Raw genomic sequence first — 27,765 nt, 5'->3', positions numbered from 1 at the left:
AGGCCACCCTGTCCTTTATAAGCATATATTTGGCCCGAACGTTAAAATAATCGAGCAAACAATTGAATGCACAAATAAGAAACAGTGTGACAGTTATTATATTCACCGTATGAAGCTCTCGAAGCAGTGCGGGCATGCTTTGTCTATGAGAACATGATATAAGCCTTGTACGCGGGCTGCTGGCGTCAGCGAAAGGCGCCCTGCTCTCATCCGTGGAGCACGAGCGAAGCAGTGCGCCTTCTCGGGCGAAGACCTTCCCGACCTTGAACACGACAAGGACACCGCATATGTAGTGACGTGACGCGCGCTTGCAGGCTTGAACTGAACTCATTTTAAGCCTCTTTTTATTTGTTATTATTCGCAGCCTGGAATATGCCCCATGCACTTTACTTGATTTCTCTAACGAAATACTTGAAGCATAACGAGTTCTGGACGCTTGACGCCGTCATTCCTGAGTTGTTATATAATGAAATAATCTAAACAATTAAAAACGGTTCGCAACGTGGCAGATTTTTTCGTGCATGCATCGAACAAGTGTATCAAAGATTCGCTGCCCATGCAAACGAAATCAGCTCTCCTGACTAAGCTATAGCAGCTACCACTGCACAGGCGTGTGCGTGCTTTGAGTGTATTTTTATGCGAATCATGATGATGGTGAAAAGCAAAAACGCTCGTGCACTTGTGAAAACAATCTGCGTGGTCAAAATTAATTCGGAGAGCCTTGCAGTACCGCTTCGCTCAAAGTTCCAGTGCTTCTTTGTGACGTTAAAGGCGACAAATAAATAAATAAATAAATAAATAAATAAATAAATGGTGGTCACTACATGCCACGGTTGTCTAGTGGTTATGGTGCTCGATTGCTGACCCGAAGGTCGCGGGATAGAATCCCGGCCGTGGCGGCTGCATTTCGATGGGGGCATGCTTGAGGCCCGTGTACTTAGATTTAGGTGCATGTTAAAGAACACCAGACGGTCAAAATTTCCGAAACCCTCCACTACGGCGTCCCTCATAATCATATCGTGCTTTTCGGACGTAAAACCCCAACAATTATTATTAGATGGTGGTCACTTCACACTCAAGTTCTACTACTGATGGAGGTCACATAACCAATCGCGTCCGAGGGGAGCATACATCGCGTTCCCTTTATTGCCCGCACGCCATCGACGGGAGGAGGAGGGGAGCGTGCGTGCACGCATGTGCGCAGTACGCGTATTTATATGCGGCCAGCCCAGTGGCTCCGAGACGAGTTTTTTTCCCGTGTCTGTCGAAAACGGAAGCGAGCGCGGCATTCGAAATGCGGCCGCCGCGCGGGTCGCGCGAGGCCGGCCCGTCGCCGTGGATCATCAACGCCTCCGCGGTGAACGCAGTGCGATACGTGTGACGCCGATGGACACGGTGCGAGGATATGTGTCGCCCGATCGCGATGCTCTCCGGTGCGCTGCTGGCATCGTGTCTCCTCCGCTTCTGTGTAGCCACCGAGGAGAACGCGTGCAAAGACATCTGCGGTACGTAAGCACTTCCTCGCTCGAAGGTAAACTTTGCAGACTACCGGCAAAAGACTTCCAAGGACATTTCTTCAACCTAATCACCATCATCAGCCTATCTTATGTAGTACACTGGTGGACGAAGGCCTCTCCCAGTGATCTCCAGCTCGCCCTGTTCTTCATGAGCTGCTGAATCTATCATGTGCCTCCAAATTTCTTAATATCGACGCTTCACCTAACGTCCTCGGCCGCGCTTCCCACCTCTTGGTATCCATTCAGACGCTATAACTCACGATCGGTTGTCAGTCCTTTTCACAACGTATCCGATATCCTTACTATAGATATTGGCTACCCCTGTTTGTTCTCTGGCACACTCTGCTGCCATCCTATCTCTCGGTATTAACGCCTATCATTCTTCGTTCCATCGCACGCTGGGTGGTCCTTAGCTACTTCTCGAGTTTGCTATCCTCCAAGTTTTAGCCCCATGTGTCAGAACTGGCAAAATACAACGGTTGCATACTTTCCTCTTTAGCGACAGTGGTAGCTTGCCGCTCATGAGTTGAGTACGTTTGCTGTATACGCACGAGTCGACCCTTATTCTTCAATAAACTTATTTTACGTGAGTAGGCTGTCCCGTTACTGTTTGACCTATAGATACACATGTCCTTCTACTGATTCTTAGGTCCGGTAACCTGTCACGAACTTTCGCTCTCTCGACGTGCAATTGCATTCAGTTGGTCGAACACGCACGTACAGGCTGCGCCACTTGATTTCCGCTGGCGGGATTCATAGGCTCAAAAGAAACTGATCTCCGAAATATTGCTCGCCACTGCACGCTAATATGAAGCGTGATCACTACGCGTTATAACACGTAGCACGAATCACTACGGTTCTGTGAGATCATACGTGAGTTCAGAAAATCTACTCATCAGGGGCGTAGCCAGAAATTTTTTTCGGGGGGTGTGGGGGGGGGGGGGGTTCAACCATACTTTATATATGTTCGTGCGTGTGTTTGTGTGTGCGCGTGTATGTATACGCAAGAAAAAATGAAAAATTTCGGGGGGGGGGGGGTTGAACCCCCCCCCCCCCTGGCTACGCCCCTGCTACTCATGAATGCACGTCAGTACTAAACGCGGCACTTCGTCTACGGTTTACAAATCGCACCACTATAGCATGCAAACCGCGTTTTGCTGACAAGTCCAAAGATTATTTTGTGCGACACAGGACAGTTTGCTGCTCTGAGTTGTAATCTCATACGGCAGTGACATCCTGCAGTGTATTTTGCATACTGAAAATATTTCTAGCATTCTTCGTTTTTGGTTAATTCGCGCCGAGGTAATGAAAAATAGATGCGACACAAATTAAAGCTTTTGTTGCCTGCACTGTAAACCATATTACACCCATATAGATATTTTTGGTGTCTATAACTCACACCCATACACCCCACGGAAAGAGCGTAACAAGCAGGACTACACTCTTTTCATGGGCGTACTTCATGGACTTACACCCTTTGTGCATTAATTTTCAAGGGTGTAATATGAAAACTACACCCTTATTGCAAAAGTGGAAAGGGGGTTTAAGCAAACATACACCATAACACCCTTTAAAATTATATAATAATTGTTGGGGTTTAACGTCTCAGAACTACGATATGATAATGAGAGACGCCGTAGTGAGGGCTCCGGAAATTCCGACCACCTGGGGTTCTTTAACGCGCACCTAAATCTATAAGTACACGGGCCTCAAGCATTCTCGCCTCCATGGAAAATGCGGCCGCCGCGGCCGGGATTCGACCCCGTGACCTGCCGGTCAGCACTCGAGCACCATAACCACTAGACCACCGTGGCGGGCCCCTTTCGAAAATATAAATAAAGCGCCCCCCTTTCCCTCCCTTTCTTCTGAAGCACTATAAAGCAAATCCCATAGCTGGTTCTTCCAGGGGAGAACTATAGCTGTCATTCACCACCCACTCCGGGAAAATATCGGATGCTACTGTGCTTATTTCGTGCATTCATGCTATTTTGTAAAATGCCGTAGCAGTGGGTGTGTGCGCACAACGATCAGAATCGAGAGGAAAAAAGAACGGAATGTCGCTGCTCGCAGCTGTAAATTGTAACTGAGGCTTAACAGCTTAAAGGGACATTAAAGAGAAACAATGAATCGCTTTAGATCAATAAATTTTGCTCTAAGAACTCTAATGTCGTTAATTTCGCCATCACAAGTTTATTAATAGAGGAGAAAATCAAGTTCAAAGTTTCATTTTTAAATTTCGCGCCTGAAATCTCCCTGCGTGACGTCACGGATTTCAAAGTGTATTTATCGTATTTTGGCACAATTTGCTCAACAAAATTACCCCAAACTTGGTATGTTAAGTCTATGGCCCCCTCAGAGGACAATGTACTTCATTTTTTCTGATTAGGAACTATGTAGTGCCTAGTCGGCGCCGTCAAAACATGTGACGTCATGGCGAATGGTGCGGGAACTTCAAGGTGGCGTTGCCACCCACATTTAGTTTTTGCGCGTTTTCTCGCTTACTAAGCGTCTTTTCGCAGCAAGTGGAGTGTTTTTGATATCGTAAAGAGTATTTTACTAATATGAGAAAAATCGTTTTGCTCTTTAGTGTCCCTTTAAAACATAGCGAAACTTCTTCACAAAAATGAATAGGTGTAACATTTCAAGAAACACCCCTACACCCTACCAGTTATTAGGGTGTTATATTTGAACACAGGCACGTAGGCAAGGGGGGGGGGGGGGGGCCGGGCCCCCCCCCCCGAAATTCGTCCGGCCTTCTATACTCCCGAGCAACATTTGTTTTATTTTTGCCATGGAAAGACTTTCTTTCGAACAATTAGGCCTTGGCCCCCCCCCCCCCCCAAAAAAAAAAATCCTGGCTACGTGCCTGTTTGAACATATGCCCTTCATGCACCCTTATTTGAAATAAGGGTGTGCAAAGGGCGTTTGTGTTGTATTTGCATCCTGTGAAAAAAAAAACATTGTCAGAAATAAGGGTGTACGAAGGCTGTTTCAGTGATCGAACACCCTTACAGTGGGTGTGAAAAGGTTTACAGTGTACGAATGGGTGGATGAATATTGTGAGCATCCTTTTGAAAAAACATAGAAACTTGGCTTCGGATGTCACCGAAATTTCTATTTTCGTTTTTACTTCGGCTCTTATCATCGACCCTTACGCATCACGACTATAGCGTAAGCCATGCAAAGTGGCAGACATTTATTGCCCTAAATAACTACACTTTTTGTTCTTTGCTTTAGCTGCACCGATATTTCAGCAATCTTCTGCTGTTTTCTGCGCGGGTTGATTCATTCAAGGAGGTTTAAAAAAAACAGTATTTTTTTTTAAACCTCCTTGGATTCATCTTTCCTCTATCGCATGCTGTCCAAGGCCTTGGGAATCCTTGTTCACTTCTATACATGTCCACCACCATAAGAATATATGCCGACGACTGTACTTCAAGGGAATTTCCTTGTGATACTGAGTGAGACAGAGAGAGAGCGAGAGTGGCAAAGAGCGGGGAAGGAACGGAATAACCACAGGTCGCATACGCCTTGAAGCAAACATTGCTTGAACATAGAGAATATGGCCTGCGTTTTCCTTGCTTTCGCACTGTTTTGTTTCAGCATTGCCACAAATAAACGTACATAGAAGCTTAACATATTGCATGTTCGCTTATGATCACGTTGTCTTCTCAAGCCATAGATACTTAGCAGTAGGAAAAAAAATTGGCCGCGTATCTGCGTGCTTCGCTGCAAATGTCGTCTAAAGACGATAGAAGAGGCGCTGCGTGAGATATGGACGCCATCTGGCAATACGTCGGGAAACATGAGTGCTGTGTTGCGGGCTGGTAGTCCCGGCGCAGGGGCAGGCGAAGACCGGCGGTGACCAACGCGACCGGTGGGGACGCCGGCCAGCCCGAACACGCTGTTTGGCGCGATGCGCCGAAGGAGAAGAAACGTCCGCACTCAACGAGTACTCTCCACAAACTCTCTTACTTACACGTCGCCTGGGTAAAACAGGAATGCCAGAGCGGCGCCCCCTGTCATTCGTACAATGCAATACTGAACCGAAACCGAAACACAACATGAGCTTGTGCAGAGGGCATGGAGGAAGACAAGTTTCAGCGCAGTCGCATTTTCAGCGCACCTTAAGAAACTGGGGTTGTAACATTGTAGGGCGAGTAGGGCCAGAAGGACCGTCACGACGAAAACCTACCTCCTCAGTCGTATTCGCCTGGAACGTTGGTGTGGCTTTCGCGTTCCCTCCTCCGCTCCTGGCCTTTCCACAAAGCTACTGCCTAAGTACGAAGGCCCCTACGCGTCCTACGTCAAGCATCCCCAGTTAACTATATGATTGAGCCTGTTCAATCATCTACGGACTGCCGTCGTCGCGGCCGCGAGACTGTTCACGTCGATCGACTGAAGCCGCAATATGACCCACCAGTTGTACCTGTTTCCTTAGGTCGCCAGGATGGCTCCTTTTCTGCGGGGGAGTGATTTGTAACATGGTAGGGCGCAGACAAGAACGCCTGCGAAAGAAGAAGACGAAGACGGTTGTTGTTGGCGCTCGCGCTTGCTCGGCTTGGACCGCTGATCGCTTCAGCTGTGGCAATCTTTTAATAAACGCGTTACTGTCTCAACGTTAAGTCTTTAAAATTGCGTATCTATGTATTTTCTGTTAAAGGAACACCACCGCCTAATACTTACCTAGTGATGTTGCGCCTCAGATTTGCGTAATGTTTGCTTTTGATCAACAATGTACACAAGTATGAACCTAGTCAGCCGTTCACAGATGGCTGGCCCTTGGGCAAGTGGTTCAACTTTGGCCGAGTGGCTGAATCGAGGGACGTGCCGACAAACAGAAAGACAGACCAAAATTTCTGCGTTTAAGTTCCCCAAGAAAGACTATCGTCTTTAAAAACGCATTTCAAGCAGCGCTCTATAGCAGCAGTCGTCCTGTCTTTCTTCGTTCCTTGTCGTGCCTTGTGTAAGTGCGCTGCTTCCCACGTAAACATGCTCTATAGCTAATCCGTTGATGCGTTGACAGCTAGTGCACGCGTTTTACACAACTGTCATTCAAAATAAATAAATAAATAAATAAAGGCAAAAAAAAAGAGAAAGGAGCGGCAGATTGCAGCTTTTAGCCTTGAAAACCATTCCAAATGTACTTGAAAAAAAATTGAATTTGAATTTGACTCGTGCAATTGAGGAACGCAGCTCTCAGGACCTTACGCCCATGCCACCTGTTCGTGTATAAATTTGCGAACATCACTGCTTGTCAGACAAAGACGACGCAGAAACATCTGACTACATAAAACGTTCGGCATTTTGTTACAGATCTCAAGATGGACGCCATGGTGAAGTTATTGGGATGCATGCGTCATACAGCGAACGTTCACGTAAGTGAATGCTGGCTCGAAGCGCCATTCCTGTTTTCCTATGTTAATTTTGAACCTTTACAAGATCAAGAACAACTTTTTCACAAACAGCTTTTTTCCCCGTCCAGTAAGCAATGTATAGTGTGTACCGTATGGCCGATTATTTATTTGTCGGCCGGCTTCAGTAATTGGTTTTACCGCAAAGGTCTTCGCGATTGCAGAGCGAGCGATCACTGTTGTAGACTTGGCACCGTACTTGACTATCGTGTCTGATGACGCAGAATCGCTCCCATTCCGCCCCCGCTGCGCAAGACGCCTGGCGGAAAGCCAGCATCTTGCGCTTGTTTGACCACTTCGTTAGTTCGTTACTTGATGCAATAAGTGGACGTGTGTACCTTTATATACACACTGGAAATTCCATTTCCATTGCTTCGGTTTATTCTGCATTTCATGGGGGGAGACTAAATAAACGCCCATTCCTGAGCTATAGCGGGTTCGATAAAGACGTTGTTGCATACGAATGGCCGTCGTAACAGTGAAGCGAGGTGATGCAAGTATGCAGTCATTGCGAACTAGGGTTAACAAATCTTCTATGAAGGAAGTCGGATTGGAAGGGGGGGGGGGGGTACACTAGTATAGGGAGCCAGCGAAATCAGTTGCTGGAGAATGTATACTCCTAAATGTTGTCGCACTTCACGCGGCAGTTCAGCTAAGGTGGCTAAAGCCCCTCGCAGCCACCGCAACAGTGCTTCGTGCATCGCAACATTGCTTCGTGCGTGCGATTCGTGCAAACTTCGCGTTCCGTAGAGCGACGCGCGTTGTCGGGCGTCAGGGGCGTAGCCAGAAATTTTTTTCGGTGGGAGCACCACCTTGATCTGAAGTGTGGGTCGGGCAGCCAGATGTGATCGAGTGTCATTTTGTGCAGTCTATGCCATGGCAAAAAAAAAATTTGAGGGGGGAGGCACAGGCCCGGTGTGCACCCCCCCCCCTGGCTACGCCACTGTCGGGCGTGTGTTGGATCACATCAAAATTTCTAACTGGACGGTCCGGAACAAATCCGGGACATATCGCTGTCCCGACAGGGACGGTGCGGGACTCGGGACGCTGTATGAAAAGTCGGGACAGTCCCGCAAAATCCGGGACGCTTGGTCCGGAACCCTATCTGGAACCCTATTACGACCGGAAAGCCTCGTGAGTCTGTGCGACTTCTTGAACGAAAGTGTTGTCGCTTGGACAGTTCTCATGAAATATGGTGGGTGCAGTGTCTCCCACTGTTCTTCACATCAACGAAAAGCAAGAGGAGCGGCACAAGTTCTCAGTGCCAGGTCGTTGAATTTGAAGGGCGCACACGTCAGTTTTAAGTTGTAAAGTATACCGGTCTACGCAACAGTATCATGACGGACACAACAATCAGAATAGGTTATCAAGAAAAAGCTCATGGATTTCCGCGCGCGCGCGCACACACACACACACACACACACACACACACACACACACACACACACACACACACACACACACACACACACACACACACACCACACACACACACACGCACACGCACACGCACACACACGCACACGCACACGCGCACACACACACACACACACACAAACAAACTCATAACATCTACAGAAGCTTCCTTCTTGACGCTGACATCAGTTTGGCTCTTGTAATAATAATAGTACTAATAATGGTAATAATAATAGTAGTAATGATATTCTTTATTGGCATTCTGCTTTGAAACAGGGCGGCAAAAAAATCACGCCATATCCACGGAATGAATGATGATAAGTGGGCGAAGCTCGAGAGGGTGTTACGAGCGGCGTCGTTGGCCGACGCGGACTCAGGGGGTAGCGTGGAGCTGAGCGGCGACAGTCGTACCGCAGGCCCAGGGACGTCCGGAACAGCAGGAAGCCGAGGCAGAGAGACCGGCGTTGAGGAAAACTTAACAGAAGTTTATTTACAACATCACAGAGGACAGGATCGTCAGAACGACATCTAGTCCGATCGATCCGTCCCGAGCAGACGCTCTGCTGCTCCTTAAATACGCTTTCTTCCCAATAGAGGGAAACTCCTTATGCGGCAAATGTCCAATCACAAACGTGCATGCCTTTGAAGCTGCATAACTAGCAAACGTCCAATCACAAGCATGCATGCCTTTGGAGAGTCCGTCTCTTCGACACTAGGTCACCGCCCCCAGGATGGCACGCCAGGGACCACTGCACTCTCACTCTTCACGTCCGACCAGTTCGGAAGGGGGGGGGGGGGGACAATGCCACCTGGGTCAACTGAATAATCCCTTTTCGAGCAAAGGCACCAGCTTTAAACCAAAAGGCACACTCGATGCAAATACGCGTCCAACATGCAAATACGGCGTCTCCAATGTGCAAATACGCGTCCCACGGAGTCGACCCCTCGTGCATCTGCCAGCCTGCCGCCGAAGCGCTCAGTTGAGGGAAAAAGGACAGCAGGTGTAGTGTTGGGGGGTCCAATCGCTCTCGGAAATGAGGGGGGTGGGAGTCCACGAACGCAGGGAAACTCGTTTGGAGACGCTGGCCCAGGACCCTCGCATTTGCTGTTGTAAACATGCTGGGGAAGTCCAAGAAGCAGGGAAACCTCGTTGGAGACAGCTGGCCCAGGGACCCTCGCATTTGCTTTGTAAGGCCCGAACACAACGTACGCGTTGCAGCGCCCGTCAACGCGTGACTTTTTGACGCGGCGCCGCGCCCTCTCCCTATGGAGATGGAGGGCGCGCAGCTTCGCAGTAAGCCGCGCGCCCTCTCTAACAGCTTCCCCGCGGCAGGCCGAGACCTCGCGTAACAAAGGTCAATCACCTTTGTGGGGAGAGGTCGATGAAGACAATGCTTGATGTGCTGAAGCCGTGCACAATCGCAATGCTGCTCTGCTGCATTCCTCCGCCACCTCCGGTGATCTCGAACATCTGGTAGCGTCCGTCCAAGTTCGGAGAAAAGCTTCTTGCTCTGCTGGCCAACATTCCTTCTCGAAAGACAGCACCTGTGTCAACCACGCGAGAACCACAACCGCCAAGCAGGCAAGCGCCCGTACTCTCTCCCTGAGACCCACCAGGCTTTACTTCAAACAAAATTTCCTGCTCTCAATACAATAGCAGCAGCAATTCCAACAACCAAACCTGAAATAGGCTGCTCAAATCCACAAACACATGTCGTGATGAAGCACGACCACTACAACAAAAAAAAAGGCAATTGTAAACCTCTCACATAAAAAAAATGAACCTAAATACACAAGCCAGAGTACCCGATGCCATCAAGTTCCTTGGAAACAACGAGTAAAGCCCTGAGCGTTGCCACTGTTCAATTGTGGGACACCCTGACGTAATGATTCCTTGCGTCCTCGCATGACACGCAAGTGAAACCTTACAAAACATTTTCAATCTTAGCTTTCTTAAAACTCATGGAGGGCATTCTCCTTTTACGCACTCAACTCGCTCTGATGCGTGGTCCTATTCTTTCGATAGATAACATCACACGCATAACGATAAAAAAACATAGCTCTAAAACTAGCTATTACATCATCAAAGACAACGAGACCACAAAAGAAACTATTTCATACAAAAAAAAAACAACTACCCAAAAAATCCCTTAACGTCACCATTCCCCGAAAAGCTTACAGTCGCCTAAACAACTTTTGCGTCTCCCTCGTGGTTTCCAGCGAGTGAGCGCGCGCACAACCCTCTTACCGAACGTGAGGTTCTTTTGCCGCAGCAACAAATCTGATCTGTTTGAAAACAGATAGGAATACTGTGTCGGCAGATAGTCAGACACAGCAGCCTTTGTATGCAAACGCCAAATGGGCCCTTGATGCAAACCTCAGCAATCGGAAGGCATACGTTTCGCGCTTCCGCTGCTTGCTTAAACCAAGCGCGTTCTCCTGTGAGCTGCCATGGTTCTACATACGAGGAATGCACCACGTCCATTGTTGCTGCCGAATCTCGCAGTACGCGACACTCCTTCCATTACTCTGAGCTCTCGGATATATGGCTCCAAAAGTTGCGTGCTTTCCTTCCCGCTGTCAACTGACAGGCAAGCAACCTTTGGATTCTCGCAGTACGCCGCCATATGACCCGGCTTGTGGCAATTGTAGCACACAAGCGGACGCCTCTTTTCAAAAGCACTCTTTTGGTGCTTTTCCTGAGCCAGATCGGCTTCTTTTACTGCCTCCCCCTTTTCTACGGGTTCAGCGTTGCGCTCTCGATTATCTTGAACGGATTGTCCTTTCCACTCAGTCGCCTTTCTATTCTGGCCCTCCCGCTGGGGAATCTCCTTCTTGTCAAGCGTACGGCGCGAGACGAACTCTTCCGCAAGCTCCGCGGCCTTCGAGACAGTGGTTACGTCCTCCCTGTCTTGCACCCAGAGCCTAACGTCTTGGGGCAAACGACGGTAAAACTGCTCGAGTCCGAAGCACTCCATCATTTTATCTTTATCCTCGAACGCCTTAGCCTCTTTGAGCCACTCCCTCATATTAACTTGTATGCGAAGTCAGCATACGACTCGTCTTTCTGCTTTACGGCGTTCCGGAACTTCTGCCTGAATGCTTCCGCTGACAATCTATACCTCTTTAGCAGGCTCGATTTGACCTGGTCGTAATCATCTGCTTCCTCTTTTGTCAAGCGGGCAATTACATCGGCAGCCTCACACGGTAGTAAGGTAAGCAAGCACTGCGGCCACATCGTTTTGGTAACACCCGCCTTCTCGCACGTGCGCTCGAAGTTTACCAAAAACAGACCTATGTCCTCTCCGGAGCGGTAGGGTTGCATTAGGTCTTTCATCCTGAACGACTTCCGTTCTACTCCGCTAGACGCTTCGTTACCTCCACTATTACTTCGAGCCTTGAGCAGCTCGACTCAAGGCGCTTCATCTCAAGCTCCCTTTCTTCCGCTTCGCGCCTTAGCCTCTCATTTCTTTCTTCCGCTTCGCGCCTAGCCTCTCATTTCTTTCTTCCGCTTTCGCGCTTCCTTTCTGCCGCTCTCGCCTCTCTTTTTTTCTTCCGCTTCGAGCCTCTGCTTTTCTTTTTCTTCCTCAATCAGCTCTAGACACTCTGAGAGCTCGTCGTCGTCTGCCTTAAGGTTCTCAATAGCCTCGATAATCTCTGGCTTTCTCATTTGTTCTCGAACATCCAAACCCAAACTTTTAGCTAACTCTAGCAAAAGCGGTTTTTTCAGTGCCTTCAGATTCATGGTTGCTGCAAGTGCTGCTAACTTCACTACTACTAAGACGCTACGTTCCTATGCACAGGTCAACGTAGAGTAGTTATCCAAAATTACCACCTTTCCTACAAAACTCGAGACAAAGCCTGGTAAAATCTCAGTGAAGAAAAGTCAAGCACTCACCACACCCTGCAGCCATGATCTCGGCGGAGACGATCCCGATGCTGGCACGAGCTTGTTGCGACTTGTCGTGAGTAGAATCCCGTCGCTGCCATCCAGTTGTTACGGGTGGGTATTCGGATCCATCCCACCGCTGCCACCAGTTGTTACGGGTGGGTATTCGGATCCATCCCACCGCTGCAGCCAGTTGTTACGAGCGGCGTCGTTGGCCGACGCGGACTCAGGGGGTAGCGTGGAGCTGAGCGGCGACAGTCGTACCGCAGGCCCAGGGACGTCCGGAACAGCAGGAAGCCGAGGCATAGAGACCGGCGTTGAGGAAAACTTAACAGAAGTTTATTTACAACATCACAGAGGACAGGATCGTCAGAACGACATCTAGTCCAATCGATCCGTCCCGAGCAGACGCTCCTGCTGCTCCTTAAATATGCTTCCAATACAAGACAGGGAAACTCCTTAGCTGCAAATGTCCAATCACAAACGTGCATGCCTTTGAAGCTGCATAACTATGCAAACGTCCAATCACAAGCATGCATGCCTTGGAGAGGTCCGTCTCTTCGACACATAGGTCACCGCCCCCAGGATGGCACGCCAGGGACCACTGCACTCTCACTCTTACGTCCGACCAGTTCGGAAGGGGGGGGGGGGGGACAATGCTACCTCGGTTCAACTGATAATCCTTTTCGAACAAAGGCACCAGCTTTAACCAAAAGCACACTCGATGCAAATACGCGTCCAACATGCAAATACGCGTCCCAACGTGCAAATACGCGTCCCACGGAGGCGCCCCGCGCGCAGCTGCCAGCTTCCGCCGAAGCGCTCAGTTGAGGGAAAAGACAGCAGGTGTAGTGTGTCCTAATCCGCTCTCCGAAATGAGGGGGGGGTGGAGTCCAAGAAGCAGGGAAACTCGTTTGGAGACAGCTGGCCCAGGACCCTCGCATTTGCTTTGTAACTGCTGGGGGAAGTCCAAGAAGCAGGGAAACTCGTTTGGAGACAGCTGGCCCAGGACCCTCGCATTTGCTTTGTAACAAGGGCTAAACTGTAACTCTCCCGTGAAAGTTAGCCCATTACATCATTAGAAAGACGTAAGACTGTGCGTATATTATACAAAATCAACTTTTATTTTGTTCTTGTTCGTTTGTTGTTTCGTTTCTTCGTTTGTTCTTTTCATTTCGTCGTTGTCATGGCGGCTGGATTGCGAGGTCCCTTCATTACGACGGCTTTATGGTCCGTGAAATGAAGCGAGAGGGGTTCTTGTACTGGCTACAGTGGGAAGTTTGCAAACACTAAGTCTATGCCCGTCCCTCGGATCGTGGTAGGCTTCATATGGATACATCTGAGTGCGTATTTGGAAAGCATGTGCTGCACGATCCAGTCATTGGCAATGAGGTCCACGTTGAAGTCCCCGACCAGCACAAACGGACGGTTCTTGTACTTGTTGTCGTAGTCACGTAACGCAGCGTCTATAAACGACTTGACGTCCCCGATAGACAGGTTGGGTGCGAGGTACACGGTCATGACGGCGACTAGCAGACGGCGACTGAATCGGTGGACCGGTGTTTCGACGCGTGGTGGCGATTCCGGGCTCGATTGTCGGCTCCGCGATGGAGTGCCAAGCATGAAGCTTACCCCGCACCTCCACCAGTGTAACGACGTGGGATCGACGAGGACACGGAGCACGACAAACACGCTTTATCGATCAGAGAAAGAACTGCAACGTCTTCTTCGTCCCTGCGCTGGGCCAAGAACACTCGCGCTGCTTCGTTGCCATCACCACTGGCACATACGCGCGGCATAGGCGGTCACGTACGAGCTAGGAGGGACAGACCCACGGCTTTAGGAGCTTCGCCCTTAAAAGTAGGCATCTACCCTACTTGATCTGATCAGGATTTATTTCAATCTGATATTTTACAGCGAAGCTGTATACCTCTCGTTGGTCAGAAAATTTCGAGGCGTCAACGCAGAACTCCTATAGCACTTATGTGCCACAGAAATTGGGCAAATCCCACTACTCACCACAGACGCTCGCGTGCTCTTCTGCTAGCAGATGCGCGCACTCCTTGCGTTTTCATCTCGGACACTGGGGAAGCGCATTCGGAGAGGTGGACAGACGAGCCGACGAACGCGGCTTACCGAAGGAAAGAGCGAAACGAGAAAACGAGTATAACTCCGCTAGCGTTCGCTGTAGACTAGTGCGCAACTGCAAACCCACAACTAAATTTCGACCTCTGGGTGGTCTAGGGACCCTTTGACAATTGAAGGCAAACGACACATCTTTCTTTGCGATCAGGCACACAGCAATCAGGCATACAGCAGTATTCGTTTCAGTGAAGAAAACCACAAAACAAGCATCAAAACCGCACGATGGATAATAAAGCACCTGTGAACGCTCCCACGCGTTCTCGTTAAAGATTAGGTTGCAGCTGCTTTGCACTTCACTCGAGGGTTTCGAATGACGTCAAACGGCCCTTCCTTCTCCCCGCGTGTCTTTCCCGATTCCATACATAAAAGGGAGACCCGTCTAGCTACTCATTCAGTTCATTCAAAGACTGCCACGGATAGACCACGGAAATTAAAGACACCAGAAGAACAACGTGAACAGAATGCTCGACGAAAGGAAAAAATTCGTCTTGCTGAAAATGCTCGCGGAACCAGTCACGGTCTACCACAGCGCCCGCAAAGCGGTTATCACTACCATTACTCTAAAGTAGTAATAAAACATTCCCCCCCCCCCTTCCTTAACTAAGGTGAATAGCTGCACTAGGAGGTAAATTTGGGAGAGTTGCTTACTGAACATAACCAACAAGGAAGGACACGAGACAGAACACAAAAGGGCGCCAACTAGCCCAGCAACAAGTTTTTCTTGGGAGAGTTGGTTGTAATTCACCATTGACAAGCTACAGCGCTAAGCAGATAAGGACAGAGGCAAGAAGGTCACGACACGAACTCTCGTGTCGTATTCGTCGCCTCTGTCTTCGTCTGTTTAGCACTCTGGCTTGTAAATGTTAAGGGGCTAAGCCCTAGAACGAGGGAATGTTTTGATTCAGTCCACAGAAAATTTCCATTTATTTCTTACAGTTCCTGCCTTCCCGTACGATCTGTACGATTGGTTGGTCCTATATAAATCTCCATCGGAAGCTCTACAGTGTCGTCGTCTATGCATTGGTGCTTGAGGTTACCCCATATCGCATCTTGTCTAGGTTGTGGTAATCTCCCTTAATATGTAGGAATATTTATAGCGTTCTATCCTGAGCTTCTGAAACTTCTGCTCTGGTATAGAATATTTACCCCCCCCCCCCTCCCACGGCGACTCTCGTCCCGTCCGTGCAAGTCTCCACGTATTCAGTTCTGACCGGCGAATCAGGCCCAAGAAAACTTGCCAGATTTTGTGGGTAAAATGCTTGTGAACATTTAACGATGCACAAATAAAACAGCTCCGGTCACAGAAAATACCAAAGGACGCGTGAATGTGGATGACAGAGCCCGTAAACGGAAGAACTAACATGGTTTATAGCGAGAAAAAATTTGTGATAGTTTCCTGACGAGAACGTATTGTGAAGTACGTAGTACATGATTTGTATAAGCTAAACTTAAAGTCATCTGACTTGTTTATTTAGAATGGACATAATCGTGTATTCATGGGTTCGAAACAGCGCGAATAATACGAGGACACAGAAAGAAACAGACTGTCTGTTTCTTTCTGTGTCCTCGTATTTTTCGCGCTGTTTCGAACCCATGAAGCGTTACCAACAAGCTCAGACCCATACCCTTTTAAAATAATCGTGTACCGCGCAAAAAAAAAAAGAAAGAAAAAGAAAAACTAAGGCAGCTTCGCTCTTGGTGCCAAGCCTGGAGAAACAGCGGAGCTGGGCGGCCTTCCTTCTTTCTCTCTTTCTTTCTATTTCTCTCTGTTTTTTCTATCGCCTTTTTGTCTATGTTTCTTTCTATTTCTTTCTGTCTCTCCCTATCTATTTTTTTCTCTCCCTTTCTCGCTCTTTCTCTCTTTTTTCCTTTTCTTCCCTTTCTATTTATCACTTCCTCTTTCTTTCTATCTCTCTCTGTTTTTTCTATCGCCTTTTTGTCTATGTTTCTTTCTATTTCTTTCTGTCTCTCCCTATCTATTTTTTTCTCTCCCTTTCTCGCTCTTTCTCTCTTTTTTCCTTTTCTTCCCTTTCTCTCTCTATTTATCACTTCCTCTTTCTTCTATCTCTCTCTGTTTTTCTATCGCCTTTCTGTCTATGTTTCTTTCTATTTCTTTCTGTCTCTCCCAATCTATTTTTTTCTCTCCCTTTCTCGCTCTTTCTCTCTTTTTTCCTTTTCTTCCCTTTCTCTCTCTATTTATCACTTCCTCTTTCTTTCTATCTCTCTCTGTTTTTTCTATCGCCTTTTTGTCTATGTTTCTTTCTATTTCTTTCTGTCTCTCCCTATCTATTTTTTTCTCTCCCTTTCTCGCTCTTTCTCTCTTTTTTCCTTTTCTTCCCTTTCTCTCTCTATTTATCACTTCCTCTTTCTTTCTATCTCTCTCTGTTCTTTCTATCGCCTTTTGTCTATGTTTCTTTCTATTTCTTTCTGTCTCTCCCTATCTATTTTTTTCTCTCCCTTTCTCGCTCTTTCTCTCTTTTTTCCTTTTCTTCCCTTTCTCTCTCTATTTATCACTTCCTCTTTCTTTCTATCTCTCTCTGTTTTTTCTATCGCCTTTTTGTCTATGTTTCTTTCTATTTCTTTCTGTCTCTCCCTATCTATTTTTTTCTCTCCCTTTCTCGCTCTTTCTATCTTTTTTCCTTTTCTTCCCTTTCTCTCTCTATTTATCACTTCCTCTTTCTTTCTATCTCTCTCTGTTTTTTCTATCGCCTTTTTGTCTATGTTTCTTTCTATTTCTTTCTGTCTCTCCCTATCTATTTTTTTCTCTCCCTTTCTCGCTCTTTCACTCTTTTTCCTTTTCTTCCCTTTCTCTCTCTATTATCACTCCTCTTTCTTTCTATCTCTCTCTGTTTTTCTATCGCCTTTGTCTTGTTTCTTTCTATTTCTTTCTGCTCTCCCAATCTATTTTTTTCTCTCCTTTCTCGCTCTTTCTCATCTATTTTTCCTTTTCTTCCCTTCTCATCTCTATTTATCACTTCCTCTTTCTTCTATCTCTCTCTGTTTTTTCTATCGCCTTTTTGTCTATGTTTCTTTCTATTTCTTTCTGTCCTCTCCCTATCTATTTTTTTCTCTCCCTTTCTCGCTCTTTCTCTCTTTTTCCTTTTCTTCCCTTCTCTATCGATTTATCACTTCCTCTTTCTTTCTATCTCTCTCTGTTTTTTCTATCGCCTTTTTGTCTATGTTTCTTTCTATTTCTTTCTGTCTCTCCCTATCGATTTTTTTCTCTCCCTTTCTCGCTCTTTCTCTCTTTTTCCTTTTCTTCCCTTCTCTCTCTATTTATCACTTCCTCTTTCTTTCTATCTCTCTCGGTTTTTTCTATCGCCTTTTTGTCTATGTTTCTTTCTATTTCTTCTGTCTCTCCCTATCCTATTTTTTTCTCTCCCTTTCTCGCTCTTTCTATCTTTTTTCCTTTTCTTCCCTTTCTCTCTCTATTTATCACTTCCTCTTTCTTTCTATCTCTCTCTGTTTTTTCTATCGCCTTTTTGTCTATGTTTCTTTCTATTTCTTTCTGTCTCTCCCTATCTATTTTTTTCTCTCCCTTTCTCGCTCTTTCTCTCTTTTTTCCTTTTCTTCCCTTTCTCTCTCTATTTATCACTTCCTCTTTCTTTCTATCTCTCTCTGTTTTTCTATCGCCTTTTTGTCTATGTTTCTTTCTATTTCTTTCTGTCTCTCCCTATCTATTTTTTTCTCTCCCTTTCTCGCTCTTTCTATCTTTTTTCCTTTTCTTCCCTTTCTCTCTCTATTTATCACTTCCTCTTTCTTTCTCTCTCTCTCTCTCTCTCTGTGTTCATTTCTCTCTCTAGTCAATTTCTTTTTCTGTCTGTTTCTCTCTATCTCTGTCTCTCTCTGTCTTTGTATCTTTTTTTTTCTCTCTCTGTGCTCGTTCTCTCGCCCATCCGAGTTATTGCATCCCACGCCGGACAAATCGGCGCAGCGGGAGAGTGCGCATGTTCGGGGAGCAAAGCAGACATGTTCGGGGAGCGAAGCAGAAGTTGAAGGGGACAAAGAGAGTGCGCGCCGGCCGAGTTATTGCGTTGCATGCGCTAGACGCAGCTGTGCCAGGTGCTAGGCGACGCGAGGTGCCATGTAAGGTAGAGACCGTTCATGATGATGCTAGTTTTAACACGAAAGTGTTTTATGCCGGGGTCCACCCAGAATTCAGTGACATATTTCCGTCACGGAAATGACGTAAAAAAGGCACACGATAAGATAGCAAAGAAAAACTTGAAGAAAGGAAGTTCCTTCACCGGGAGTCGAACCTACGACCTCTTCGTTCGCAACAAAATGCAAGGCACGCTATCCACTGCGCCGCGGTCACAAACTCTGGCGGCTTTACAAACGCGCCTTTTATATCTCACACTTTCCTCTCACGGTGCTCTTGGTCGGCGGGGTGATGCCGGCATCTGGGAGCGATAAAGTCAAGTAATGCATCATGACCGCTGGCCCCCGCGATTGGCTCCTGCAACGCGTCGTTGCTACGCGTCCGTCCCATTCGGCGCGTTTCCAATAGGAGAAGTGCAGTTTTGTCAATGCCTTAACACATCGCGAGGTGGCGACCTTATCCCAAGCCTCGTAAAGTCCCTCGACCTCGCTCACAGCTTTCATCCATATTAAAAAAATCACAGCATATCACGGAGTGAATGGATGATGAGTGGGCGAAGCTGCGGAGGTTCATCGGTAACCGTGAATCTTCCGTGAATTCTGCCCAGGTACATCATCACCGACGTGAGATCGGGCGCGTTTATACTAAAGGTTCGATGAGTTATGACGACCTTGCAGGCGCACTTAATTTTACATGTATCGCTGTGAATTTTCATTGTTTAGAAAACCATTGCTTAGAAAACATCTGGCGTCTTTCGTTAAGCAGCTGGCGTCTTTTCGTTTTGCTTTAGAAACATCTGGCGTTCTTTCGTTTGCTTTTACAAAACATCTGGCGTCTTTTGTTGGTTTATTTCATCAATCAACGGCGTTTGAACAAATTTTTATTGTTTAAATCACGCACAGGAGAAATCTCACCAGGCACTACCTTGGAGGTAAAGAATGGCTGCTAATGGGAAGAGAGACAGAAGAAGTCGGCTTTTAGCTAACGCTGCGAATTTTTTATTGTTCAACAACGCACAGGAAAAATCTCCCACCGGCACCACCTTGCAGGTCAAAGCGTAAGACTGGTTACATACTACGCTACGAGGGACGAACGGGTGCCGCTATAAGGAGCTTCGCCCCTAAAACAGCTCTGCGACGCGCCACCTGCCTCGCCTGGCTGCAACAGCGTGTTCCCCAGCTTACGCTCGCCCCGAGAACAATCGGGGTCGGGCTAAAGCGGAGACACGACGCGCGTTGCGTTTCGCTCTACTCCGGACGGCCGGTCATGTAGGCTCCAGTTCTGCGTTCAATCAGCGACGCTCTTCTGGCTGTCACACCGCTTTCTCTGATTACGCTCTCACCGTTAACTACTACACCTACCAAAAAGGTTTGCTTAATCATTGTTCATGGCATTTGTCGTCGGGATGGAGATGTACCACCAAGCGTCAATGTGGGAAACGTTAAACGTGGGTGCATTCACGTTAAACGGTGCTCTAGCTGCCAAACACCAATGGGCGAACCTCTCTTATATCAATGTAGCTTAAAGAGCTTCGCTGTTAAGGAAAGGATACACTAAGATAGCGGGCGTAGCTGGAGCCGTTGGATTGAAGATACCGACAACAGGGGCGTAGTCAGGAATTGTTTTCTTTGGGGGGGGGGGGGGGGGGGGGGGCATCAGCCATACTTTATGTATGTTTGTACGTGCGCTTGTAGGTGTGCGTGTATATATACGCATGTAAAACTGAATAAATTTCGCAGGGAGTTTGAACCCCCCTGGCTACGCCAGTCACCGACAGGAAGGCAAGATAATGCATTGAGGCAGTGAAAAGCAGGAAGCAAAATAGTGTCGCTCAACCAATCACGCTGATACACTTGGAAACGTCGCGGACGCGCAAGTTTTGTTATTTCGCGCATAGCATTAGCATTAAACGTGCGAGTGCTTAGTAAGACAAAGGGGGGAGCCCATCTCAGCGGGGCTGTCAAAACAAAAGGGCGTCTCCACCGCCGCCCTTGAGGAACGAACGACCTTCGGTCCACGCGCCGCTGCCCTCCCGACCGAACGAAAGTGGCCGCCGACTGTCGCATCTAGCTTCTTGGGTTAACTTCTCAACCACGCAGGCATTTTTTTTTTCTTCCTCGCTTACTTCTTTTCTGGAACGCAACGCGCAATCATTCAGCCACTCAGTCTTACGCAATCACTTCCCACGAGACACGTAGTAAGGCCTCACGCGAGCAGCAAGCTCGCCGGAAGCGCCGACAGCTCGAAAAAAAAAAAAAAAGCCGTGGTTGAAGTGGCGTGGTGATTTTTCCCCTTTTCTCTGGCAGTTTACAAACATTATGGGTCAGTACTGCATGATGGCTTCAAGTCGATCACGCATCCATAGAAGCACCCGGCGAAAACGCACGCGGAAGCAGTGCTTGTGCGAAATGTACTGAAAGAGTCACGCGGTGCCGATCAGAACTGATTGGCGGTGAAGCAAATGTGTATACATGGTGCGGTATTCTATACTCGCGGATATCGGAAAAAGTATATGAACGATGTTTGACTTTTCCTGCTCGTCATAAAGATGACTTGGTAGATTGCTTCTGATAATATCGCATTAGTTGCTCTGTTGTTATGTTCTTCGCGCAGCGGCGGTCTCCTGCCGGTGAACATGCTACCAAGCGCTGGATGTGAGCACCGATATGGTAAAAGCCCTGCTAAGTTAGGAGGTGTGCTGAGGCATTCGTCCTAAAAGCGGGCGTTCTAAGAGCACAGGGGCTGAATATATCAACCGCTTACATTTACCGTTGTTTGTTTAACGGGCGTTTTTCCTTGGTCCTACCTCCTTAGCAGACTTGTTTCTTTGTTGTTTTGCTTTGGCCAAAACCTCAGCAAGCAGCGCTGCGTGTTCTAAAACGCAATGATATTTTTTGCGCTTGCAGCTCAAACGTGTCCTTATCTTACACACCTTCATTTTTTTTTTTTCTAATTGCAAATAAGGAAGCTGCAGCTAATAGTCAGCAGTGGTCCGCGTTATACCTCGTGCTGTGCTTTCGCCAACTCTTTACGACGCTGGAAACGAAGAAGCGCGTACAAATGCATTAATAAACAAAGTCACTTACAATAAGCAAAGAAAGATGGCCTGTTTCTCTTTCTGGTATGTCCCTGACTCGTCACATATATGTACGTAGCTGTCTTTAAGGATGCACATTAACTCTCTTTTGGAGATCACCGTACTCTCTTCGGAGAGTCGTGAGAGGCGCGACTCTCTAAAAGAGAGTTAACGTGTATCTTTAAAAAGACTTATATAGGTGGCTAGTCAAGACTTACCAAGAACAGTAATTGGTAGTTTTGCAGCGAAAGCTGTTATGAGATCACAAGGGCCGTTTTTGACGCCGTAGTTGTCCGCCACCGCCGGTGTCCGTAACCACTATCGCACGAAATAAGGAAAAAAAAAAACGAAATAAGAAAAAATATCCATGATGGAACGAGGTTCGAACCTGGGCCCTCTGCGTGGGAGCCCAGTATTCTACTTCAGAGCCATGCCAGTGCTTGAAACTGCGTTCCAAATAGACCCTATACAGGCATCATATCGGGAAGGAACCACATTAATATATGTAATGTAGTGTGGTAGAAGAGTAAAATAACAACCAGGCGTCACACAACGCGAATTCTGTAACTAGGCGTCAAATATTGCGAATTGAGCAACGAGTGCGTTGTTGAATGCTTCCAACCAATTGCAAAAGGCTTTGCCATAATTCTTCATCGTCATCAGCCACAGCATCAAGAAAGTGCACATAATGCCTTACAGGTGTTTAGCGGGTACCACGGTTCTCCGCAGATTGACGAAAAAATTGCATAGTGGCTGCTTCCCTAATTCACAAAAATTATGATGATTTATATATAGCGTAGTGGGTTCCTCGCAAGTGCAATTCTCTTGGTTGCCGAGGAAGCCAATAAGGCTCCCATGCTCCATTTCCTGACGGTCCCAATAAAGTTAATTCCCCCTCTCTCTCTCTTTTTCACGTTAACGTATGTTGTAAAGCGTGGTGGGAGAGTTAAGCGATCGGGCGCCGCACAACGTGAATTTCGTAACTAGTGGGTCGTTTAAAGCTTCCAACCCATTACAAAGGGCTCAGCCATAATTCTACATCGTCATCAACCGTCGCATCAACAAAGTACACATAATGCCTTACAGATGGTATTTCGTTTCTCCGCAGAATGACGAATTATGTCGTGGTGGGTGCTTCCCAACTTCACAAAAATTATGATTTGTGGCGTAGTGGGTACGTTGCTATTGCAGGTGTAATAGTAGCCACAAGAGAGTTTACAACGGGCTCTAGAAATGCCGCTCTTCCACCTTTCGCTGTGACTGTGCTGCGCTTTCCGCGCAGGCCTGGCGTTCTTTTTGCACGCTCGTGAAAGTCGCTCTGACAGAAAGTTCGACAAAATACCGCATGCATGTGATGTTGCGGATGCCCGAATAGTGCACGCCGCCAGTGCACGCCGCCGCGCAGTAAAGGCGGGCAACGTTGGGCACGGCAACAGTGACGTGCGAAATACTGCTTTCAGGCGGGTGATTTGAAGTGCGCTAACACGATGCGGACCAATAAACGTGATTTTATTTCAAAATAAGCACTTCCTTGGCATAAAAGTAGCCCTACGAGGTTTCTGGACCGCTAATTCAACAATCAACGTCGACCTAATATTTGCCTTTAGTGTCCCCTTTAAACGAGTTCTTGGTTTGTGCTGAGTGGATTACTTTTTTTCCCTTCTCTCTCTCTCTCCCTCTCTTTCTTTCGCCTATCGTAAGACAACCAAATGTTCGCGTATTGTTTCGCATATCTGAAAATTCTGCTTTAGGAGAATCAACTTTGGCTTTGCTATATATGCAAATGCATGTAAAACGCAGAAACGCTTTCATGGACCAGTTGGAAGAAAGTGTGTTGCTTGTGGTAAAAAACAAAAAAAAGTTGTGTTCTGGTAACTATAGAGAGCAGCTTTCTTATAACGGGATTGGTATTTTTACAAAAATCTCCAAAAGCTTTTCAAAGAGATGTTAGTGCACGAAGTTTACAAATTTGTAGCTCTGCACCAAGAACAGACTTCGCAGTTTCGCAGAGTGCACTAATCTGCTGGAGCATTTAGATCGATATATGATTTTAATTTCGATATCATGATCTGTCATTTTGCAGCTTACGCGAAGTTAAGTTGTTTACGGGAGTTTTGCAAAAGTACTACTCACAAATTAGCATACTTCGGAGCGGAGTACCAAAATTTTATTTGTCCGCCTTAAAGGTAACATCAGGCATGGCTTGCAAAAATGACGATTTAAAGAGTTGTGAACTTGATACCTAATCTTTTTTTTACAATTTGGGACTTCGCGAATATTTAGAGTTCTAACAAAAAGTTTGTTTCCTACAGTCACTACAGAGTAACTTTTTTCTTTTAAATGCGCAAAAATATTCAAATTCGGTTCGTAATTGCAGGGAAAGACGACTTTTCAGTTTATGTATATTTAGATAAGAGCTCCCTAGCTAAAAGCGTTTAATCAACCAGGTAAGCTTCAGCCGGAACTTACTGTACATACATCTCGGTTTAATATAAGCGCACTCGCAGATAATAATAATAGTAATTGCTGGGGTTTGACGTCCCAAAACCACGATATGATTATGAGGGACGATGCATTGGAGGGCTCCGGAAATGTCGACCACCTGGGGTTCTTTAACGTGCACCTAAATCTAAATACACGGGCATCAAGCACACTCAAACATCTATAATTATCCTTGGTTCATTTTTATCTTTTTGTTGCAGGTAGGCCACATTATTGCCAAGTTCATGTCCAATGACGCCTTCCTCACGAGGGCTCTCTGTGGGGCCGGCTACAATATCGTAAGTGCAGCACAACACTCTTGATCTTATACTTCCCCGTAACATAGTACACATCTATATAAGTCGTCAACCATTTTTCTAAACACGCTCATTAAGACGCAATACTGTTGTAATAATTACAAAGCATGTTTTAATTCTCTCATTGACGGGCCATTTTCACGACGGCTTACCAATCTCCTATGCGCAGTATAGTGCATAGTGCTCTGAATCGCCAACAATTCTTCTCACACATTAATTAAGATGTATGACAAACGTACCACGGTTTACATTTCGAACCTGAGAACTCGCCAAAGTTTCCCAGGCTGCCACGGTGGGCGGACATGTCGTCGCCGCGGCTGCCGAATTGCGTAAGAACTTGGATTCGTGCTGTGTTGAACAAATGAAACGCGAACGAAATCCAGAGCTTGGTGAAGCTGAGATATACCTCTTCACACACCGTTAGACGACATTCACGAACCAATTGTCGAAGTTGCGTTAAGTAACTGAAGCGAAGGGCTCATTATTCGGGCTTGAAATTTCGCAGAAATTTCTGTTGCGATGCGTCATACTGCGTTCCTGGCTCATGAAAGCTTCGTGCACACCAATTTCCGTAGTGTGTGGAATCCGTATAATGTTTTATTGATTATGTAAGGTCATTTGTTATCAGCGAGTCATACAAACGTCAAATTGGACATCAGCGGGTTAACGAGAATCTCTTGATAAAATATTAGCAAATATCAGTTAATTAAGCTGCTAAATGATCAATGGTGTATTTTTGTTTTGCCGTGAGCGACAGCCAGCAATAAATACGACTGAGTTTTCTATTTTCTCGATAACTAGACAGTTACTGCAGCCGGCATGATATTTTTTGAGCATTCTTTTTCATTTCTCACTTGCTTTGTTTCTGTGCAGGACAGCCTTCTACGCTTGTTTTTCGCGGTAAGTCAATCGCCGCACACATTTTTGCTTCTCACATGCCCAACTATGCTGCCTCACGCAGCATCAGATTAATAAAACTCAGGTTCCTGTACTTTCACGCAGCTCTGTGCATTCCTTTAGTAATGTCTTAGTACAAATGCAAAACATTAGGGCACGGTTTTTACACGTACCGCGTCGCAGAGGGGACCAGTGCTTTTATCATATGGTAACAGCACAAGCTTTCTGCCGTGGGGTTTTGATGGCATCTGCTAGATTTTGTTGGGTGAGCGATATACCCAGCACCTAACAGTAACGGTATGACCTGCACATGCCGGCCACGAAATATCAAGTGAAACAGGTTCGCTCAAACAGACTAATCTATTACGACCAATAAAACAAAAGTAATTTTGGTCTTAAATTCTGACGTGCAATATCGGCCAGATATAGTATGATTTTTGTAATGAAATTAAATCTTGCCGCATGGCTGTCGTTGTACAGAATGACGTGATAATTGGTATTGTAAAATGTGATCAGCGCGAACGGGTTGCGCAAAAACGCGGAGAATGGTGAATTGCTTTAAATGGCACCGCTACATCATTGCCACATGACAAACATCCTTCTCAGTCGTTTTGAGTAACCGCTCTTGCGCTTCGCATCAAACACATGTCGCCATGCTATATTTGCGAATGCTGGTGATCAGACTGCTTCAACACACTCGACGCCTTTCTTTTACTTTTTTTTTCTTTTTTTGCAGGATGACTTCATGGGCGAGCTGAAGACCGCCGAGCGAAAATGCCAGAAAGAGTTGCTATAGTAATCAATTAATGGCTGCTTTACGCTCGTCGATATGCTCTCGCGCGTCTCGCCACTGTCACGCGCAAGTTCGCATCAAAGCGCCCAGCCGGGATTGTTCGATGCGTCAAACGAAAGCTAATCGTTCACACTCTGGTTTTCGCTTTGAAGAAAACATCTGTGCAACTACGTGCCACATTTTATTCGCAACAGCTATCGCGTTGGGCCAGTCGGCCTATTTCGAAGCGAAACGAAGCGACGCAGTTAACGTAAACTAAGAAAAGCCGGTATGTATTTCGAGGTAGGTGCGCGCTTTATGCGCGGTCAGCTTGACCTGCTGCTTAAGCTTTTTCTGCTCGGACTCTTGGTAGATGACCATTTATTTTAAATCGTGACAACTCCACAAATGACAACAATCATGACAGGCGTTCGCGTAAAAAATACCAAAAGGGCAGTGAGAGTGAATGAACACTTTTTTTATCAAGAGCAGATGATGTCGAAGCCAGGCGTTTAGGGCTTCGTTGAAAACTAAGAGGGGATCCAATGAACACCGGAGAGTTAACTTGTGCGCAGACAGGCTGATGGCGTGAGTTAGCTGTATGGCCAGAAAGTGAAAGCCAGCGGAACGCCCTTGCTTCATAGCTCGCCCTGCTTGCGGGGCACTCAAATATTGGGAACAGGAGTTAACTTCGGCAAGGTAACCGCTGTTCTTTTCTGAATATTAACGTTTAAATATACGGGCGCTTAGCAGTAGCTTACAAAAGCTCGCGAAAGCGGAGACTATAGTTTACTGTGAGATGATAGATGAGGGTGGTTTCGTTTAAGGGCCTTGCAAAGGTTGATTGAAAATCATCCGCCCATGTTTGTTGCTTTGGCTCAGTGGGATTGGGCCTTTATCTAGTGAGATTTGGGTGCTAGATCGCAAATACCGTGAATGTATTTTTAAGTGGACCATATTTCATCACGTCCGAATCGAACTCACTCACGAAGGCATTTTGCTGTTAAAACGAACTTTATGTACATTGCCTTTTTGTTCTCGACGGTAGCCAGGGTATGCATTGAGAGAGAGAGAGAGAGAGACCAAAAAAAAAGCGAGCTGCGATTTACACCGCTCGAACACGTATAGCATGTTCTCAATGAAGTATCGCGAAAAAAGAAAGAGTATAGAAAATAACGATCCCAAACAACAGAAACCTCCGCGACAGGTGGGGTTCAAGCCCAGATTACACACCTGCGCGCATTTTACCCTTGTACCAGTGACTCCAACAATGATGTCAATGCCATTAAGTTGTAGACCTTTTTTTTCCCCCAGATACCACCTGCCTTCAGCATGCAAATGCATTTCTGCAACGTTTGTTTCTGTATACATGCTTTCTACGTAATAAACGCTTTCTTGTTGTCCACGTTGATTAATACTATGAATTCACAAGCAATAATTGGACACATTGTGCAAACTGCAAACCGATAGCAGCATAATCCGATGTAAACAGCTTGGTTACGCTGGGTGGTGTCCCTCCCACAAGTGTGCACGCCTGCAGCCAGCGCTGCCACTCGTATAGTGGCGCATGGCGCGGACCACTTGGAATCCGCTCATTTACATAATTTCCGCTTCATCATTTCACTAGGCATTTCATCCTCACGTTTATTTTATTTCGTGACAGGCGACCTTTGAGATTTATCACATTTCCCGAGATTGCACAATTGCAAATCTATATAAAGTCATCACGAAAGTTTACA

At 46.7% G+C, this 27,765-nt stretch overlaps 1 protein-coding gene across 1 annotated transcript; it reads left to right on the top strand.

Annotated features, from left to right (window-relative positions):
* The first annotated feature begins 1,247 nt into the window (after positions 1-1,247).
* LOC119389408 (uncharacterized) lies at positions 1,248-27,418 on the top strand. Its single transcript, XM_037656641.2, has 5 exons — positions 1,248-1,505; positions 6,834-6,895; positions 24,262-24,339; positions 25,231-25,257; positions 25,991-27,418. The coding sequence occupies exons 1-5, from the start codon at positions 1,406-1,408 to the stop codon at positions 26,048-26,050; spliced, it is 327 nt and encodes a 108-aa protein (XP_037512569.1). The 5' UTR covers positions 1,248-1,405; the 3' UTR covers positions 26,051-27,418.
* Positions 27,419-27,765: the final 347 nt, after the last annotated feature.

This window comes from Rhipicephalus sanguineus, chromosome 4, assembly GCF_013339695.2.
Source record: "Rhipicephalus sanguineus isolate Rsan-2018 chromosome 4, BIME_Rsan_1.4, whole genome shotgun sequence".
NCBI lineage: Eukaryota > Metazoa > Arthropoda > Arachnida > Ixodida > Ixodidae > Rhipicephalus > Rhipicephalus sanguineus.
This window is presented reverse-complemented; position numbering and strand designations above follow the sequence as displayed.

Coding starts and splice junctions, on each gene's coding strand:
- LOC119389408 (XM_037656641.2), top strand. CDS start 1,406: ATGTGTCGCCCGATCGCGATGCTCTCCGGTGCGCTGCTGGCATCGTGT. Junction 24,340..25,230: donor GTGGGGCCGGCTACAATATC/GTAAGTGCAGCA, acceptor GTTTCTGTGCAG/GACAGCCTTCTACGCTTGTT. Junction 25,258..25,990: donor TTCTACGCTTGTTTTTCGCG/GTAAGTCAATCG, acceptor CTTTTTTTGCAG/GATGACTTCATGGGCGAGCT.